Source organism: Microcaecilia unicolor, chromosome 5 (genome assembly GCF_901765095.1).
Source record: "Microcaecilia unicolor chromosome 5, aMicUni1.1, whole genome shotgun sequence".
In the NCBI taxonomy this organism is placed as follows: domain Eukaryota; kingdom Metazoa; phylum Chordata; class Amphibia; order Gymnophiona; family Siphonopidae; genus Microcaecilia; species Microcaecilia unicolor.
In genome coordinates, this window is record NC_044035.1 from 150,643,516 (window position 1) to 150,661,643 (window position 18,128).

The 18,128-nt window shown below is 41.9% G+C and overlaps 1 protein-coding gene across 1 annotated transcript in view; it reads left to right on the forward strand.

Moving 5' to 3' along the window:
- Positions 1–18,128, forward strand: part of CDH23 (cadherin related 23) — a 1,475,307-nt gene that overhangs the window by 1,268,661 nt on the left and 188,518 nt on the right. The window contains exon 39 of the mRNA XM_030204991.1: positions 6,061–6,194. Within this exon, the coding sequence (XP_030060851.1) occupies positions 6,061–6,194 (134 nt within the window). The remainder of the gene's footprint in view (positions 1–6,060; positions 6,195–18,128) is intronic.

The window sequence follows — 18,128 nt, forward strand, 5'->3', positions numbered from 1 at the left end:
GTCTTAAATGATATTGTTGCAGAGCGCAAAGGTAAATCCTCCAGAAGATTGGAATCTCCTTGGTTTTCAAATGATTTATTGGAACTAAGGAGGAAATGCCACAGGCTTGAATGCAGTTGGTGCAAATCTACAGAAGAATTAGTAAATGTTAGTTTAAAACATGCTCTGACAGTATATAAAAATGAATTCAATCTGGCCAGAAGATCATACTATTCAACTCTACAGGGAATCAAGTAACCTAACTTGCGGAATTATTTGGTTTATTGCAATAAAACTTGATGCTACCTAATTCTGCTATTTTTGTCCACCCTTCTGCTGAGGCTCTGGCTCACTGCTTTGCTTCTAGTTTGTAATATCCATCAATCCTTTAAGACCATTTCAGAGTCAGTCTATTGTCATATGTAATATGGATGTCTAAATACCAGTTTTCAGAAATCCAAAACACGAATAGATTTTCTAAAATATGCACTATAATAATTACCATCAAATTAAGATACATGCCTAAATGTTTAAACTTACCAACTCATAATAAACAACATATTTTGTTGTTAAATCCCTTGATTGTGTGGAGTTTATTTGGAAGCCTCTTGAACCATGACATTTCTACCAGCCATTTTGTTTAAGTGTAATACTACTCCACCACCAGGGAGTTTACATTAAGCTGTGGAAAAAAGCCCAACTTATACCACACATTAATAACTACCCCCCTAAGTGTTATCTTTATATTTTGCACAGTACAGAAGGAAATGCATTACTGTCTCTGTTTCTCTGGTGTTGCACTGTATGCAGAGTCTGGCATCTTGGGGTTTCAGTTTAATTTTTGTCTACATATTTCTGTTTTTAGTTTGTGGTAACTTATTATGTACTTGGTGAGGGTTTGTCTGTTTTTCATTTGTGAAAGACTAGTTATTCAGATAGCATTGAATATGTTTGTAGAATCACTTCATATTAATCCAGTTTGTTTAGTTTTCCCAGTAGGTATATTAATATTCTACAGTGCTACCTTTTTGTGTGACTACTGGAAGTAAATGCTATTATGGCATGATAGATTTGTTTATAGGTTCTGTGTGACTTTAAGGTTTTATATTACTCTACAATATACCTAATGCTAGGTTTTGGATTTGGATTTAGCTCCCCTTCTAGGGGACTGAGCCCAGGGGTCTATTTGGTTAGCTAGTTTTTGTGGCATTTTTGCCATTTGTGACTTTTATTGTGGTTGTGGTTGTGGTTATGGTTGAGCTGTGTGTGATCTTGTTTGAGTGAGTTTGTCCTATATTTATTGGGGTTCTTTTCTGGATTGCTTTTAATATTTTATTGGAGTGTAAACCACTGTGATCTTATTTTAAAGCCTGGCAGTATAGCAAGTGGATTAAACTGTAAACTATAAACTCAAGCCATTCTCAGTTATAGCTCAAAGTGAGTTACATTTAGATACACTAGGGGTCCAATATTAGGCCAGCAGGAGAGACATAACAGAGTGGCCTAGTGGTTACAGCACCGGTCTTGCAATCTAGAGGTGGCTGGTTCAAATCCCACTGCTGCTCCTTGTGATCTTGGGCAAGTCACTTAATTCTCTATTGCCTCAGGTATAAACTTAGATTGTGAGCCCTGCTGGGACAGAGAAATATCCAGTGTACCTGCATGTAACTCACCTTGAACTACTACTGAAAAAGGTGTGAGCAACAGCTAAATAAATAGTAGATGATGGCAGATAAAGACCAGCCTGCATAAGTGCTGTGGTCAGCACTGACCCCAGATATTCAATGCCAAGCTGTTTCCAGTGACTGACATGGAATATCTGGGTTTTTTGTCTGGCGCTAACTTAACCATATTCAGCGCTGGCCGGTTAAGTTAATAGCAGGCAAAGATAGCATTGCTATTTATGCAATCTAAACTTAGCCAGTCAGTGCTGAATATTGCAGGTTATCGTGCGATATATCCTGTTAACGTTTTAGCACTGATCATGAATATTCAGCAGAGATAACCAGTGATATGGTGCCACAATGCTATTTAACTGGTCAGTGCCATTTCTGGCTGATTAAATAGCTTTGAATAGCGGGGAGTAGGTATTTTCCTAGAGGGCTTACAATCAAAGTCTGTACCTGAGACAATGGAAGGGTAAGTGACTTGTCCAAGTTCTTAAGGAGCAGCAGTTGGATTTGAATCCTGGCTTCCCTGTTTCTCATCTCGCTGCTCTAAGCATTATATATAGCTAATATAGATAATACATAATCCAAACATATTTGGTAACTCAGCAATGAACTAAAGGGCAGCAGATCTTAAACCTAGTGGCCATTTGACAACCTACTAAAAACTTTGATAGACAAATCATTTTATGGTTAGCAGTAACCAAGGGATTTCTGTTACAGTGCTGTTGAACATCGCTGTTCAAATGGCCAACAGGAAGATGCTGGACCGGGGAGCTAGGGCTGACTGAGAGCCAAGTGTTAAAGTATCTGAGTATATTTCCAGAATGCTACAAATATTTTTCTGTTTATATTATTTTGGTGCATAATTTAGACATTTTTGGGGCACATAATTCCCTGACGTGTGTTCAGCTTGTATAATGCCATCAGTAACAGAGGTACTAGGTGGGGGAGACACCTGTGTTCAAAAATGCCCCCACTCTCCCTTTACTGCTGACACAGGTGTCACTACCCAAAGATTTTAACTTGACTCACCATGCTGTATGCCACCCTGCCCTAGCTGTGCCCCAGCCATGCCCCTACTCCACCCCGCCACACCCCACCCCACCATAGCCTCACCAGACATCTGACTCACTGACTGCCTGTGCATCCAAGATTCATTAAGGGACCCTTTTACAAAGGCACGATAGGCTCTATGTGCATGCAGTGCACGCCAAAATGAGACTACAGCTAGGCTAGCATGCCCCCCCCCCCCCCCCCCCCGGCGGTAGTTTCAGATTTGACAAGTTCCCATACTGCTGGGCCAAATTATTTTTTTTATTTCCTGCCACGCACAGTGTTTCCGGTGTTAATCGGCAGTTGGCTCGTGCCAACCGGACACTGCATGTGTAGCGTGTGAGCCCTTACCGCTAGATCAATGGGTGGCATTAAGGGCTCAGGCTGTATATAGGCGCGTGCTAGTTGCAATTTTACTGCAGACCCTTTTCCCGGCCCATTGAAAAAAAGCCCTTTTTCCCAGAAGTGTTAAAAACTAACCTGGCACACGCCAAATTCATGCACCCACGCCAGGGGCCTATCTGAGGTTCGGCGGTAGGGGGAGCAGGGGCTAGAGTGAGGGGGCACATTATAGCCCCCCCGGCCGCCACCGCTGCCCCCCCACCGCTGTCAACCCTCCCCCCTACTGCCGTTAACCCTCCCTCCCCGCCTACCGCCGTCACCTACTCCCAAGGTCCGCTTCCTCCTGCCGGCTTTTTAAAATATTGCTTCAGCTGGCGGGGGACCCCAACCCCCGCCAGCCCAGCCGCGGTCTTCTTTAACTTCTTCATCCTCGTCATGCTGAAAGTTGCATGCATCCTTAGTTCCAGTTGGACGGAGTCTGACGTCGCAGCACGTTGTAACGTCAACGTACTGCGACGTCAGACTCCGTCCAACTGGAACTAAGGATGCATGCAGCTTTCAGCATGACGAGGATGAAGAAGTTAAAGAAGACCGCGGCTGGGCTGGCGGGGGGTTGGGGTCCCCCGCCAGCTGAAGCAATATTTTAAAAAGCCGGCAGGAGGAAGCAGACCTTGGGGGTAGATGACGACGGTAGGGGGGTCCGGGGCGAAATCTGCGGGGTCCCAGGCCCCTCCCACACAGATACGCCCCTGACCCACGCTACTGCAGGCCACTTTTTGCCAAGACTTAGTAAAAGGACCCCTATGTGCAGCAACACAACTTAGAGCATAAAAATGACTTACTACCAGGCCTATCTACTAACTTAGGTGGCAATTAATGTAACTTAATTGCTACTAATACATGTTAAAAATGTGTTCATGCAGCTATTATTGAGGTGTAGTTAACGTTCTCTCAGAAACATTGGTTTCTTAATACAGAAGTCGATGCTCTTGGGGACCTTGTTAAAGGGGCCAGCGTCACAACAAAAAAATCCCACTTCCCCTATACCATCGACAGATACTAACCTCAGAAAATTCTTTGTGGGCTAATGGCCCTACATCCCTTGGATATAGGGTGGGGGTGGAGAAGAGTGCCATTGGCCCATCAGTGATATTGACTTTAGCATCTGCTGTCTGCTGGAGAGGAAAGAGCATTTTTTGTGGTGGAGAACGGCCCATGCAAAGGATGGAGGGGCCTTCCTTACCACACTACTGGTACTGGAAATATGAATGTTCTTTGCCACACTAGTGCACTTTATTGTAAATTTATATAGATTTACTTACCTGTGGTATCAGATACTCCAGGTTATTAAGTCTTACTGTATGGTAGGTTTTGACAAGTTTTAGTAAATAGACCCGGTGTCAAGATGAGTCACATTGTTTTATTTGTGCTAAAGGCTCTGGTAATTTACCTCTTGCCCTACCTTAAGTAACAAGCAGTTCCACAGTGTTGGTGCTGCATCTGAAAAAGAAATCCTAGATATTAAATGGGCATAGGTACTATTAATAAGTGTCCCTGGCTAGATATGAACTCATATCCATAGCAATGTGTACAACATATAGGCTGGCCCCTTGCCCCTCTATCCGGCCAATATTTAGCTGGTGGCAGACAACATTGTTTTTGTCTGCTGCTGGTGCTAAAACCGAAACTCAATGCCAGGCCCTGTGTGGGCTTTGGCATTGAATTTCCTTGTTTGTTTTAAAACAAAAAAAGCAACACTGGGCCTTCAAGACTGAGACAATAGGAGTATTTTATTGATAAGTGACCCGACATGGGCCGTGTTTCAGCGTTATACAACACCTGCCTCAGGGGTCTAACAACAAAACATATAAAAACATATAGATCACCATAAAAATACATTGTAATGTTAAGAACATTAATAACATATAATGTGATAAAAAGTATAATGGAAAATATAATAAGCAAACATCACTATGAATTATATATATTCATAAAATATTGTAGTGGCTTTATATAAATAATCAACAGTAAAGAGGACATTTCTGTATATAAATCCAAATAATAAGAAATCATTCTAAATGATACAATCTATTTAAAAAAGAACATATACATGTATATTAAAACATGTTCAAGATAGCCATACATATATAGATATAGAGCTACTATCAAACTTTATCTAGGAGTGGCCTAGTGGTTAGAGTGGTGGACTTTGATCCTGGGGAACTGGGTTTGATTCTCACTACAGGCACAGGCAGTTCCTTGTGACTCTGGGCAAGTCACTTAACCCTCCATTGCCCCAGGTACAAATAAGTTCCTGTATATAATATGTAAGCCGCATTGAGCCTGCTATGAGTGGGAAAGCGCGGGGTACAAATGTAATAAAAATAAATAAATCATTCACAATAAGGATCGAATTGCATATATATGTGTTCTTTTGATATGTATGTGTGTTATTTAGGAACTTAATCTGAATATATAAAATACTCCTGTTGTCTCAGTCTTGAAGGCCCAGTGTTGCTTTTTTTGTTTGTGTACTTTCTATGTATGCTGTTTACCCTCTCTGTTTGGCTTGTTTGTTTTAAGCCAGCTAGCGCATGACCGGTTAACATTCAGACTTAACTGGCCATGGGTTAATATATAAAGATAGGACAGCCATTTGTGCTATTTATGCTCTAAACCTGGCCGGTTAGGTCTGAATATTTGGACCTAACCAGACTCTGCCCAGGAACACCCCTAGAACACCCCCGATATAGCCAGATTTAAATTTGGTGCTAACTGGTCATTTTCAGCAAGGATGACTGGTTAAGTGTCGCTGAAAATGACCAGATAGCCGCGACCAAGCAACTTAAGCAGTCGGTAGCCATTTCGGCTGGTAAACTCACTTCAAATATTGGTCGATATTTGTTATTGTGCTTTTGCTGTTTTTTTAAATTAGACCTTTGACCTGGCAACTTAAAACTCTAGTAATATGTTAATTAACAGTTGCTAACCTCTTTTTAAATTCCTTTTTGCGCAGGCGAATTTGTTATCTCACCTGTGGATGGGAATTTACGAGTTCGAAAAGACTGTGAACTAGACCGGGAAAATATTGCTTTTTATAACATCACTGTCATGGCCACAGATAGAGGAACCCCACCACTGAGCTCCTCGGTGAGTTCTGAACTTTTTTCCCTCTTGTTTTCTTCTTGACTCTGGATTCCACTTTCCATGCCCGGAGACCCCATGTTTTGAAGCTGCATGGACTCAGAATATACTACAGTTAAAATAAGTGAATTGTGGCTACTTTTAAAAGTTTTTTTTCACCTAAAATTTATTTTTAAAGTGGATTTTCTTTAATAGACTGCGACTCAGTGTTGCACATTTAAGTTTAACCCAATGTTTGTTGCATATATTTTTGTTTGTGGAAATTACCCAGTGAGTATATTCATAAATGGTCTGTAGCTAATATTTACAGTAAAAAAAAAAAAACAACAGACTGCTTTGATGGCTTTACCTATAAATAAGAGGGCTCTTGCTTTTATCAAATAATTTATTTTATGAGCTTTGGCAATATTTTCTGTAAACAGAGCTGAATAGTTCTTTTCTACATACTTTTACATATGTAGAAAAGTACCTCAGACAATTTTATAAACGCCTATTTCTGTGCATACAAGGCTGTTTTATGGACATAAAAGGCCTTATATAATTACCCCTGTGGAGTTCAATGCCCATACTTCCTACGTTGCTGCAAAGTCCACAGGCATATTTTACCTATGGTCTTTGCCTTGAAAGCGTTTGAGTGTATCTGATAACCAATAAGCACTGGATTTCATAGACTTTTGTTCCGTGGTTTGATTTTGAAGAGCCATTACTCCTTCCCCATCCTTTGGATTATTTTAACTTGATTTCCATGGGAACGTCAATGTTCCTCTACCTTCAGTGGTGACTCCTGCTTTTTTTTTTTCTTTTGTCTGCCCCAATATGTTCACATCTTCCATTCTCCTCCCTCCTCAACAGGATTATTTCCCATATTAATCATATATTCCTTCCAACCTTAATTTGTGTTTCTTAATGTCCTGTTGTCATGTTTGAAGACAAATAGCTATCATTTTACAAAAGAAACAAGAACACTTTGCTTACACTTTGATAATCTTACCAGAAATCTGTCTTGCTTTAAATATCATTTGTAGAGGAGTGTGGTAGCCGTGTTAGTCCACTCTTAAGGTTATCAATAGAAATCAAACAAAATAAATTATTTTCTTTTCCATGTTTTATTTTGTTTGATTTCTATTGATAATATCATTTGTAAAATGATATATTTTTTAAAAACTGCTCATATTTTAACTTTAATTGTAAAGTTAAAATAAATTACTGCAATCTCAGAGTGAGCCCAAAATAACAAATAATACGTAAAAAAAAACATTTTGTTACACAGGGGCTAAGAAAAATATCTTTTGTTTTAAAGCTTTTGTTTATTGACAACAGCCAAATCAACATTATAAGTCATGCACAATCATTAAATTGTAAAGAATTGAATACTCATCACATCACTGACTGCCACCATGGTTAATATTTTTCAACAGCCCCCCCCCCTTCCCCTTCTTCCCCTTCCAAATCTGCGATAAACCTCCATATCCGATGGTGTTTCTTTCACTGTACCCAGCTGCAAAAGCATGAAAGTCTGTTTCTGTCAACAGCAGCTTCCACTTAACTGGACGGTGTGGCATCACTAACCAAGCTGGTTCCCAAACATTTTGAAAATAAACTCAGCGCTGTGGATCATTCCACCTAGCCCTACAGAACTCCATTGCCATCATTGCATGGAGAAGATTATTAGTCCCTATTACTAGGACTACCACGCAGGTAGCGCGTTCCAAATCAACCCTACCGCTGGGGTAGCGTGGGCGCCCGGCGGTATTTCCGAAGTGAGTGGGCGCAGTTTCCCATGGTAGAAAATAATTTTCCATTTTCTACTGCGGGGAGAGTTCCCAGCAGTAACGGGCAGGTATGGCCACATTGCCACACGCTGCCTGATTACCACACGAGTAGCACGTTAGCCTTTACCCAAGTTTATAGGTGGCAGTAAGGGCTCAGGCAGTAAATGGCCACACGCTACTTTTATTATTAGCACACGGCCTTTTACTGCCCCATTTAAAAAATGGCCTTTTTACCCGCATTGGTAAAAATGGCCCAGCGCACGCCAATTTCATGTGCCCAAACTAGCACAGGCCACTCTTTTTTTATCACAGCTTAGTAAAAGGCCCCCTAAGACACTGTGTAACATTTGGAGTATTTTGACACCATTGCTGCGATATACTTTTGTGAACTAAAATAAACATATAACAGTGTAACCCCCTGATATTCAGCACTATTTAACTGACCAGGAACTGCTCCTGGCTGGTTAAATAGCACTTAATCATCTATCCGCCAATATTCAACGGGTGATAGTCAGTTATCTCTTGCTGAATATTCCCAGTCAGCACTTACTGCTGGATTCTATATAGCACGCCTAGCGTTCCATGCTGAAATCTAAGTGTATTCCATAACAATGCGCGTAACTTAATTGACTTAACAAGCTAATCAGTGTTCATAGCAGCACCTATCAAGCAATAATGAGCACTAATTGGAAATAATTAGAATCTGGCCCTTAGTGGCTAACCGGTTATATCACGCAAGACAACTGGTTATCCGCTAACATTCAACTCATCACCAGCTAACTTCCACAGCCAAATCAGGCCGCCAAAATAATGAAATAGTAGGCCTATCTGTGGCCAGTTTAAACTGAACCAGCCAGCGCTGAATATTGGCTTGGCCTAAAATAAACCGGATATTCAATGCCAGTCACCAGAAACGGCCCAACGTTGAATATCTGGTCTTACTGCCAACCACAGGAGATAGCCGGGCTGCCTCCCGTGGTCTGAATATCAGCCCCTAAGTCTTTCGCAGCTGCTTTAATAGCTGGCGTAATAACAGAAAAGTCTGCAAATAAAGAAAGTTGTGGAAGAAACTGGAGTTGCGTGCTCAGAATTGGGGCAATATATTAAGAAAGCCCTCTCCAGAAGTGTTGTATAACTAGGCATGACCAATTTAAATGATCCAAATTAGTCATATCAGTTCCACATTTGACAAGTCTATTATCTCTAGTAATGCCCATTTTCTGGGCTCTAAGGGGGGATATCTTTGCCTGTAACACAAATTTGTAATTTTTTCCTCATAGTGATTTGTACACCAAGATCCCTCATCTCATCCACCTCAAAAAAAACTGCAGACCAGACAGAGTACCCTGAAGAAAGTCAATGACAAACTTATGGAAATAGCTAACTGGTTATGCATATATATTAAAACGCAAACCTGAAAAAAAAACAAGGAATTTCTGATTTCACACAAAGGTGACTCGTCATTAGCCTCTATGGTCACTATGATTGGCACTCCTATTTCATTTGCACCATCGATTCTGATCTTGGGAATGACAGGGTTTTTGTTTGTTTATTTTTAATTGAATTTTCAAAGTGTGTTAACAATGAACACTAAAGAAAACTGTATAAATAATGTCCACATTACTACATTCCAGTCCACTTCAGGGGAAAGCTTTGCAAAACCACTGAAGTACAGTAAATTTAAACAATATAATTCAAAGAAACAGCAGACCTAAAGATCATATATCTAAACCCTAATCACCTGTAATACCTCAATATATAACTTAATTGTCTTTTATATTAGATTTATCCACAAGAAAATTCCCCAAATATATGGGTTCCAAAAAAAAGAAAAAAACCATAAGACTTTCCTCCATATATCACCAGACATTTACAAGGAATTTAAGGAAAAATGTGGCTCCCACAGCCAAAACTTATGGCTTCAGCTGTAGAAAAGCCTTCTGCTTTAACTGTGTAGGTCTGGAGACATCAGGAAACATTGTTATAGCCTGACCACATAATAGCACATTCTTCTTAGGAAAATAAGCTTTTAAGACCAACATCTTTTGAACCTCAGACTGGAACAATACTAGCAAAGTTGCTCTTTTTAAAATACCATCCTGAGAGGATTCCAAAAACTTTGACAAATCCGAACTATCTGGGGAATTTATCGAGTCAAAAGCTCCTTCTTGATTAGGAATTTTAATACCCTTAGGAAGATAGTACAAATTACTAACATTAACAGAATCAAAAGACAGTTGTAAAATATGTCTTAAGTACATTCGGAAAAGTTCTAAAGGAGCCAAAAAATGAGTCACAGGAAAATTTAATAAATGTAGGTTATGTGCTCTAGAGGCATTCTCCAAATTTTCCATATGAAGCTGAATAGCTAAACTGTCTTTAGTATCAACAGCAATAGCTGCGTGGCATGAGACAGCTTGAGACTCAACTTTTTCCACCCTCGGTTCCGTTTTGGCAATCCTACTTTCTTGTTCTGCAAACTTGGCTACAGCTTCTTGAGTAAATTTACTTAGCAACACAAAGTTATCTTGAACCGTCTTCTCCATTCTAGTCAGAGCCATCATTACATCCCTTATAGAAAATTCAGATTCATTAGAAGCAGAAGCTGTTTCATTCGAGAGAAAAAAGTAACTGGCACAGATGAAGTTAATTCAATTTGGTCAGAATGATCAGCCCCATGATTAGGAATCAAAGATACAAAGCCTACCACTGGAGCCAATGTCCCAGGAGAAGGCAAATGCCCCTAATTAGGGATTTTACCCTACTCCCTTAATTCAGCAGGTTGTGGGGGAGGGGTTCTGTTCCCCCAAAAAAGGGATACATTGAGTGAGGAAACAGTACTCATGGTTCTCTGAGGACAAGTAGGCTATATCATTCTCACATGTGGGTGACATCATCCATGTCGCCCAGTATGGAGCACTTCAATAGCAGGCATTACTTTAGGAGCACATGCTAGCATCTCCACTGCACATGCATGAGTGCCTTCCCATCCATCCGTCATGAAGAGAGAACACACTGTCTGCGACTCCCCACAACGTCTAGTGCATGAGTTACTTTTTGAGCATTATTCAGGTCCTTCCCTGCAGGATTTTCTTTCTGCTTTATTTTGTCTTTTTAGTCAGGTTTTCCCTCACTTTTAAGTTTCCTTGATTTTCTTTTTTTTTTTTATGCACTGTAGGCCCTCACAGGCCTGAGCTTCATTCAGGAGTTTTCCCTGTCTTTTTTCTGGTGCTTTGCCCCTTTTTGAAGCCAACTTCAAGTCATTTTATTTGGTCATGACTGTTTTTCCTTCCATGCCATCAAAGGTTCCCAGTGTCTTCAAGCACTGTGCTCAGTGCAATCGAACCATCGCTGGAACAGACACCTGTTCCTAGTGTCTCCAGTGTTTGGGGCCTGAACATACCCCTTCCAGCTGTATTCTTTGCCTCCATATACAAAAAAGAATCCAGCTGTCCAAAGATGCTCAAAGAGAGAAAAGTTTTGGAGCCTGGTCCGAATCATCGATGTCAGCGTCAGCGTTTGCACCGGAATAAGATGCATTTGTCCCCATGGTTGCTAGACCCATATCTGACACTGGGAGTGGGAAAGCATCAAACAGGTTTCCACTTGCCTCGATGCTGGCCTCTGTGAAGGGCTCCTACGACCAATCAGAATCGGATCCGACACCGAGGACACATGGGGATTCAACGTTGTTCTCGTCGGCACTGAGTGTCCATGCTCGGCATCAAACAAAGGCCAAGAAGCATGAGCATCAATCATATGGTGCCGGGAGCATCAGGACACTGAGCGTTCTGGTCTTCGAGAAGCATCAGCACCAGGAAGAGCGCTCTCCCTCCATCAAGGTGACAATGCGGGTGTCTCCATTCAATCAGGACCAGGCACCTGCACTGACCCTGACATATCATCAGGCTACCTCTAAACCAATGCCCCAGTCTTAATCAATGTCAGCCATCGATTAGCACATGCACCCATTCTCCAAGAGCACCTGGCGGGGCTTATCCAACAGAATGCATTTGCATCTGGAGTGTTTGCACCAGCCATGCCTCTTCCTGCTGCTCTGCAAGGCCCTCAACCTGCAGTGAGGTCTCTAATGTGGTTCCAGTGTTGACAGCTGCCTATGCTGGCACCTCCTCAACGTCAATGGAGGAAGCTTCACTGGAGTCAAGGGTGGAGCCTACACCAAGATTGGGTGCCAGAGCCGGTGGTGGGAGGCGGGGCTGGTGGTTGGGAGGCGAGGATAGTGCTGGGCAAACTTGCATGGTTTGTGCCCTGAAAAGGACAGGTACAAATCAAGGTAAGGTATACACAAAAAGTAGCACATATGAGTTTATCTTGTAGGGCAGACTGGATGGACCATGCAGGTCTTTTTCTGCCGTCATTTACTATGTTACTATGTTACCTTGTTGCCCAGACAAGGACATGGTTCCTGTCTCTTGAGGCAGGCTAGGTCTCAGCCTTTTGAGCCACTAGATTTCTGTCATCTGAAGTACTGGACCTGGAAAGCAGGGCTGGTCTTAGCAATTGTGGGGCCCTGTGCAGACCAGTTGGGTGGGGCCTCCCCTGTCCCACCTAGCTCTGCCCTTCCCCACCTAACCCCGCCCCCACCTAGCTCTGCCCTTGTTGACAAGATGTGTTTTAATCATTTCTTAATTTCAAATAAATAGAAAAACTAATTCAAATATGCACAATGCTATCATAGGAAACCTTTGGGTTTAAAAAGCAAAACCATGTGCATGTAAGGACTGCATAAATGAATTAAAACAAATCCCCTTAATATGTAATACTTGGTAGCAATAATGAAACAGTGATTGAATAGTCACATAGCAAGCAGCCTGAGCTAACAGATTTATTTTCCACTGAACGTAATTAACTTTATATGAACTTGGCTGCTAATAGTGTACTGAACTGGACACTATTTAGACGACTCTGGACAGTTCTGCACGAAGGAAACCCTTCCCTCATTAATCAATGCAGTGATATATTTTCATAATATATCACTGCATTCCACAAAGCAAAAGGAGCAAGCGCAAGTTCCCACATGCCATCTTTTTATCTTTTGATATAGGCACAGGAAAAAAAAAGATTTTAAATGCTCCCAGGCTTCAATCTAATTCATGTTTAATGTGGGATAAAATGCCATAAATAAATAAGTAAATAAATAGATAGAAACTCTGAATGTTGAGCACATGATTCTCATAACATAATGTCTGTTTAGTGGCCCTTTACCAGGAAAAATAAAATCTCTGCATGAATATAATAGTACTACTAAGGTGTCCCTTTAACCAGCCCCTCCAAATGACATACTGATTACGATTTATAACAAATTACTACTCTACCTATTATACTACCTCTATGTACAATCTGTATGCACAAGCCGGCATGTTTGAAAACCTAAGTGAGATTATATAAAAGTTCCACCAAAAATAAAGAAAGACAGTGTAGATGCAGCAGCTTGAGTGCACAGGTATCTGGCTGCGTGAGAAGGGGAAACAGATATTACCTTGATTTTTTTTTTTACAATATCCTCTCCTCTCCTCCCCTCCCCTCCTACCCACCCACCCACCCATCTACCCACATACCTACCCACTTGCCTGCCTATTCCAGACCTCCTCCCCGCTCCCCTGGTTCCCCGAGCTCAAGGTGCCCTCCCGGCACATACCTCAAGCCACCCTGGTGGTCTAGTGGAGTCTTCAGGGCAGGAAAGATCCCCAGTCTTTCCTGCCTGTTGCCGACGTTGACCCTCTTGTTGCTGCATCGCTCTTTAAAAATGGCTGCCAAGACTTCCAACAGCGACCTCGCAAGACTTCAGCGGAAGTCTCGTGAGGCCACCACTGGAAATCTTGGCAGCCATTTTTAAAGAGCGATGCAGCAGCAAGAGGGTCAACGCCAGCAACAGGCAGGAAAGACTGGGGATCTTTCCCGCCCCGAAGACTCCACTAGACCACCAGGGTAGCTTCAAGTATGTGTTGGGAGAGCACCCTGCGGCTCAGGGGAGGAGAGGCAAAGCAGTCAGATTGCGGCAATAGTAGGGAGTGGGAGGGAGTGCCGTGGGGCCCCTGGAAGTGCAAGGCCCTGTGTGTCCGCCCTGTCTAAGACCGGCCCTGCTGGAAGGTTTTGCTTTTGGTGGCTGTTACTTCAGCTTGCAGGGTCAGTGAGCTTCAGGCCCTAGTAGTGGATCCATCTTAAATAAAATTTCATTATAACAGAGTAGCTCTCCGCACACACCCTAAGTTCATGCCTAAGGTTGTGCTGTTCCATCTGATCCAGTCTGTAATTCTTCCAACATTCTTTCCTAAACTTCATGCCCATCTTGGTGAAAGTGCACTTGTACTGCAAACAAGCATTGGCCTTTTACATGGAGTGGAGTAGGCCATACAGACAGTCCACCCAGTTTTTTGTTTCTTTTGATCCCAACAGGATGGGGTTGCCATCAGGAAACGCACAATATCAAATTGGCTGGCAGATTAAATTTCTTTCACTGGCTGGGCTGACCTTGAGTGTCATATCAGTGTCTGTAGCCCACTTGAGGTCATCCTCGACTGAAGAGATCTGTAAGGTTACAATGTGGTCATCACTTCACACATTCACATCTCTCTGTTGTCTTGAGCAAGATACCCGATGTAATAGTCAGTTTGGACAGGCAGTTCTGTAGAATTTGTTTGGGGTCTAGAATTTAACTCCACCCTCCTAGGTCCATTTTGCTCTCAATCTATATTGAACTCACCATTGCAAGTTCCAATTGACCTACTATTGTTGTTTTTGTGAACCTGGTAGCTAGGGATTCCTACATATGAGAATGATATGGCCTGCTTGTCCTCGGAGAAAGCGAAGAGGACAGCAGGCCATTCATTCTCACATACTCTCCCATCTCCCCTTGGATTTGTTTTGAATGCTTTTGTACTATACTTCTGGTCCTGCGCTCTTGCAGCAGGCAGGAAAGGAAGGCACTCATGAGCACAGTGGGGATGCTAGCGCATGCTCTTAAAGTTACACACACTATTAAAGCACTCCACACCAGGCAACTGGATGAGGCAACTGGATGATGTCACCCACATGTGAGAATGAATGACCTGCTGTCCTCAGAGAATACCTACTACAGGTAAGTATCTTCGATTTATAGATGGATTTGCTTCCATTAACTGTTGCACAACGCCAAGGACTGGTCAAGACGCAGGAACGAGTCCGGAGGATCGCTGGGAGCAAGTCGAGCTCTCCTCTGACCAGACAACCGAGCCACTGGTCCCTGTGGCTGCCGTTCGTGACGCCAAAGCCGACCGTCGATAACCAAGATCGACTGAGAGGGCCAACCTGCCTGGAACAGAAGCTGCCTGCCGTAGCTGAACAGAGTAACAAAATACTGCATGCATGCAATGCTTTAGCATAATTTAAAAAATCCTCGCTCTACTCTGCTCTGCTTACTTAAACTGAAAGCAACTGTATCCTACGCCAATATAGCGCCTGCAACTGTTGCCATGCTTTAAATTATCTAACAGCGAACTGTTACTAAGGAAGCATGCATGCACTGCTTTAGCTTTTACATAATTTAAAAAATCCTCGCTTTACCCTGCTTTGCTCTGCTTACTTATAGCACCTTTTAACTGTTGCCATGCTTCAAATTAAATTGCTGCTAATATAAACGCAAATGCAAATACTACCTCATATGCCTGATAGTGAACTATTGTCAAGCATTCAGTGCAGGCTTGCCCAGTAATAATAAATTATTGCCAAGCTCTAAATTACATTATTGCCTTACTTAAATACAAATATAAGCAACACTGCGCCTGCCTAGCACTGAACTGCTGCCAGCTCTAAATTAAATTAAATTGTTACTAAGCTTAATTGAAAATGTCAGCACTACCCGCTTGAATTGTAGCCAAGCTCAAATGCAATTGTAAACTTTGTATCGCTCAAATGTACACCAGATGCCTATTTGTCACAGCGCACAACACATAGAAATGAACACCAGCAATATACTCATAGCCATCCAGTGTCTGATTATATTCTTACACCCAAACACAACCCACAACCCACAACCTAGACAACAACAACCCCACTACTCACAATCCCCATAACACTCACACACACACAATGCACGCCCAAAACAATAACCACAACAACCCACTTACATATCACCAATCCTATGCACAACCTTTAAACAACCTACCAGATCAAAGACACAACAACCAACCAACTGGAATAAACCCCGGATATGTACATCACCGACAAAATAAAGAAAACAGTGACAACCACAAATCCAACCACCGAAGAAACAGACAGTTAATAAAAATAAACACATCTAACCCCACCTTGGAACCACATCACCCAATCCAACTAGGATACGTCAATGCAAGATCAGCAGTAAGCAACTCAGTAGACATACTAGATTGGATTACCACAGACAAACTAGACCTCTTATTTATTACAGAAACCTGGTTCCATAGTCCTACAGACCCCGCCATCCTACAAACATGCCCACCAGAATACAAAATCACGCACTGGACAAGAAATGGAGAAAAAAGAGGAGGAAGAATAGCTATAATATACAAACCTGAATTCACCATCACAATCACAGGTGAATTTACCTCACCACAACTCGAAATTGCATCGACAAGAATCAACCATCCAAGCCTAATAGGACACCTCAACACAATCCTATTCTACAGGCCACCAGGAAAATGGCAAGACACCCAAACACAACTCATGGATTTCATCTTGAATACCTGCGTATCAGCCTCAAACATCCTCATACTAGGTGACATCAACTTACACCTAGAAGATGACACCCTACCAAGCACACGAGAATTCAAAGAATTCCTACAACTCTGGGATCTGCAAACACCCAGCTTACAACCAACCCACGAAAAAGGACACACACTAGATATCATAACAAATAGACTCGAACCGGACTCAACTATCACACTCACCAATACAAGATGGACACCCACACTATGGTCAGACCACCACAAAGCAAACGTTACTCTTTACTGGCGAAAAACACAACTAAACACAATCAATAAACATGAGCGAACAACCTACACAACGAGAGGAAAAATAGACCCCACAACATTCTGGCAACAAATCTACCAGAGCGAATGGACTACAAACGCTAACACCATCCAATTCCTCCAAGAATGGGACGATATAAGCACAACAACATTAGACAAAATTGCCCCAGCCCAAACCAGAACATCACACAGGAAAAATGCAAATCCATGGTTCACCGAAGAACTAAAAAAACTGAAATCACAAGTCAGGAGACTTGAACGAGCCTGGAATAAAAAGAGAGACGAACAAACACTAAATGACTGGAAACAACTTCGGAGAAAATACAAATACACTATCAAACAGACAAAAATACTACATTATAAAACATTAATAGGACCAAACTACAAAGACACACATAAACTCTTCAACCTCGTGAACAAACTGTTAGACACCACACCTGTTACAACCAATGACAAAGATATACCAAGTGTCGACAACCTTGCAAAATACTTCAAGGAGAAAATTGTACTATTACGACACAAAATACCCGCCAGCCCTACAGAATACACCACTCTCCTAGACTGTCTAGACCCAGAAGAAGGAACACACCCAGCAGACAGAACCTGGACCGAATTTGAACTATTATCAGAAGACCTCATCTCCAAAACTCTCAAAAAATATGCCAAATCCAACTGCAAACTAGACATATGTCCAAATAGCCTCATGAAATCTGCTCCTCAACAATTCATAATAAACCTAACTAGCCACATAAACTACATGCTACAAAACGGACTCTTCCCAGAGGAAAAAGGAAAAATCTTACTCACACCAATTCCTAAAGACACAAAGAAAAACACGAGCGAAATAACCAACTACAGGCCAATAGCATCCATACCACTAATAACCAAGATAACCGAAGGTGTGGTAACTAAACAACTTACAAGCTACCTAGACAAACATTCAATACTGCATGATGCCCAATCAGGATTCCGTTCGAATCACAGCACAGAAACAGTATTAGTCACCCTTATGACTAAATTCAAACAAATAATTGCAACTGGCAACAATATACTCCTCCTACAATTTGACATGTCAAGCGCCTTCGACATGGTTGACCATGGAATCCTACTACACATACTTGAATATTTTGGCATCGGAGGAAACGTCCTGAATTGGTTCAAGG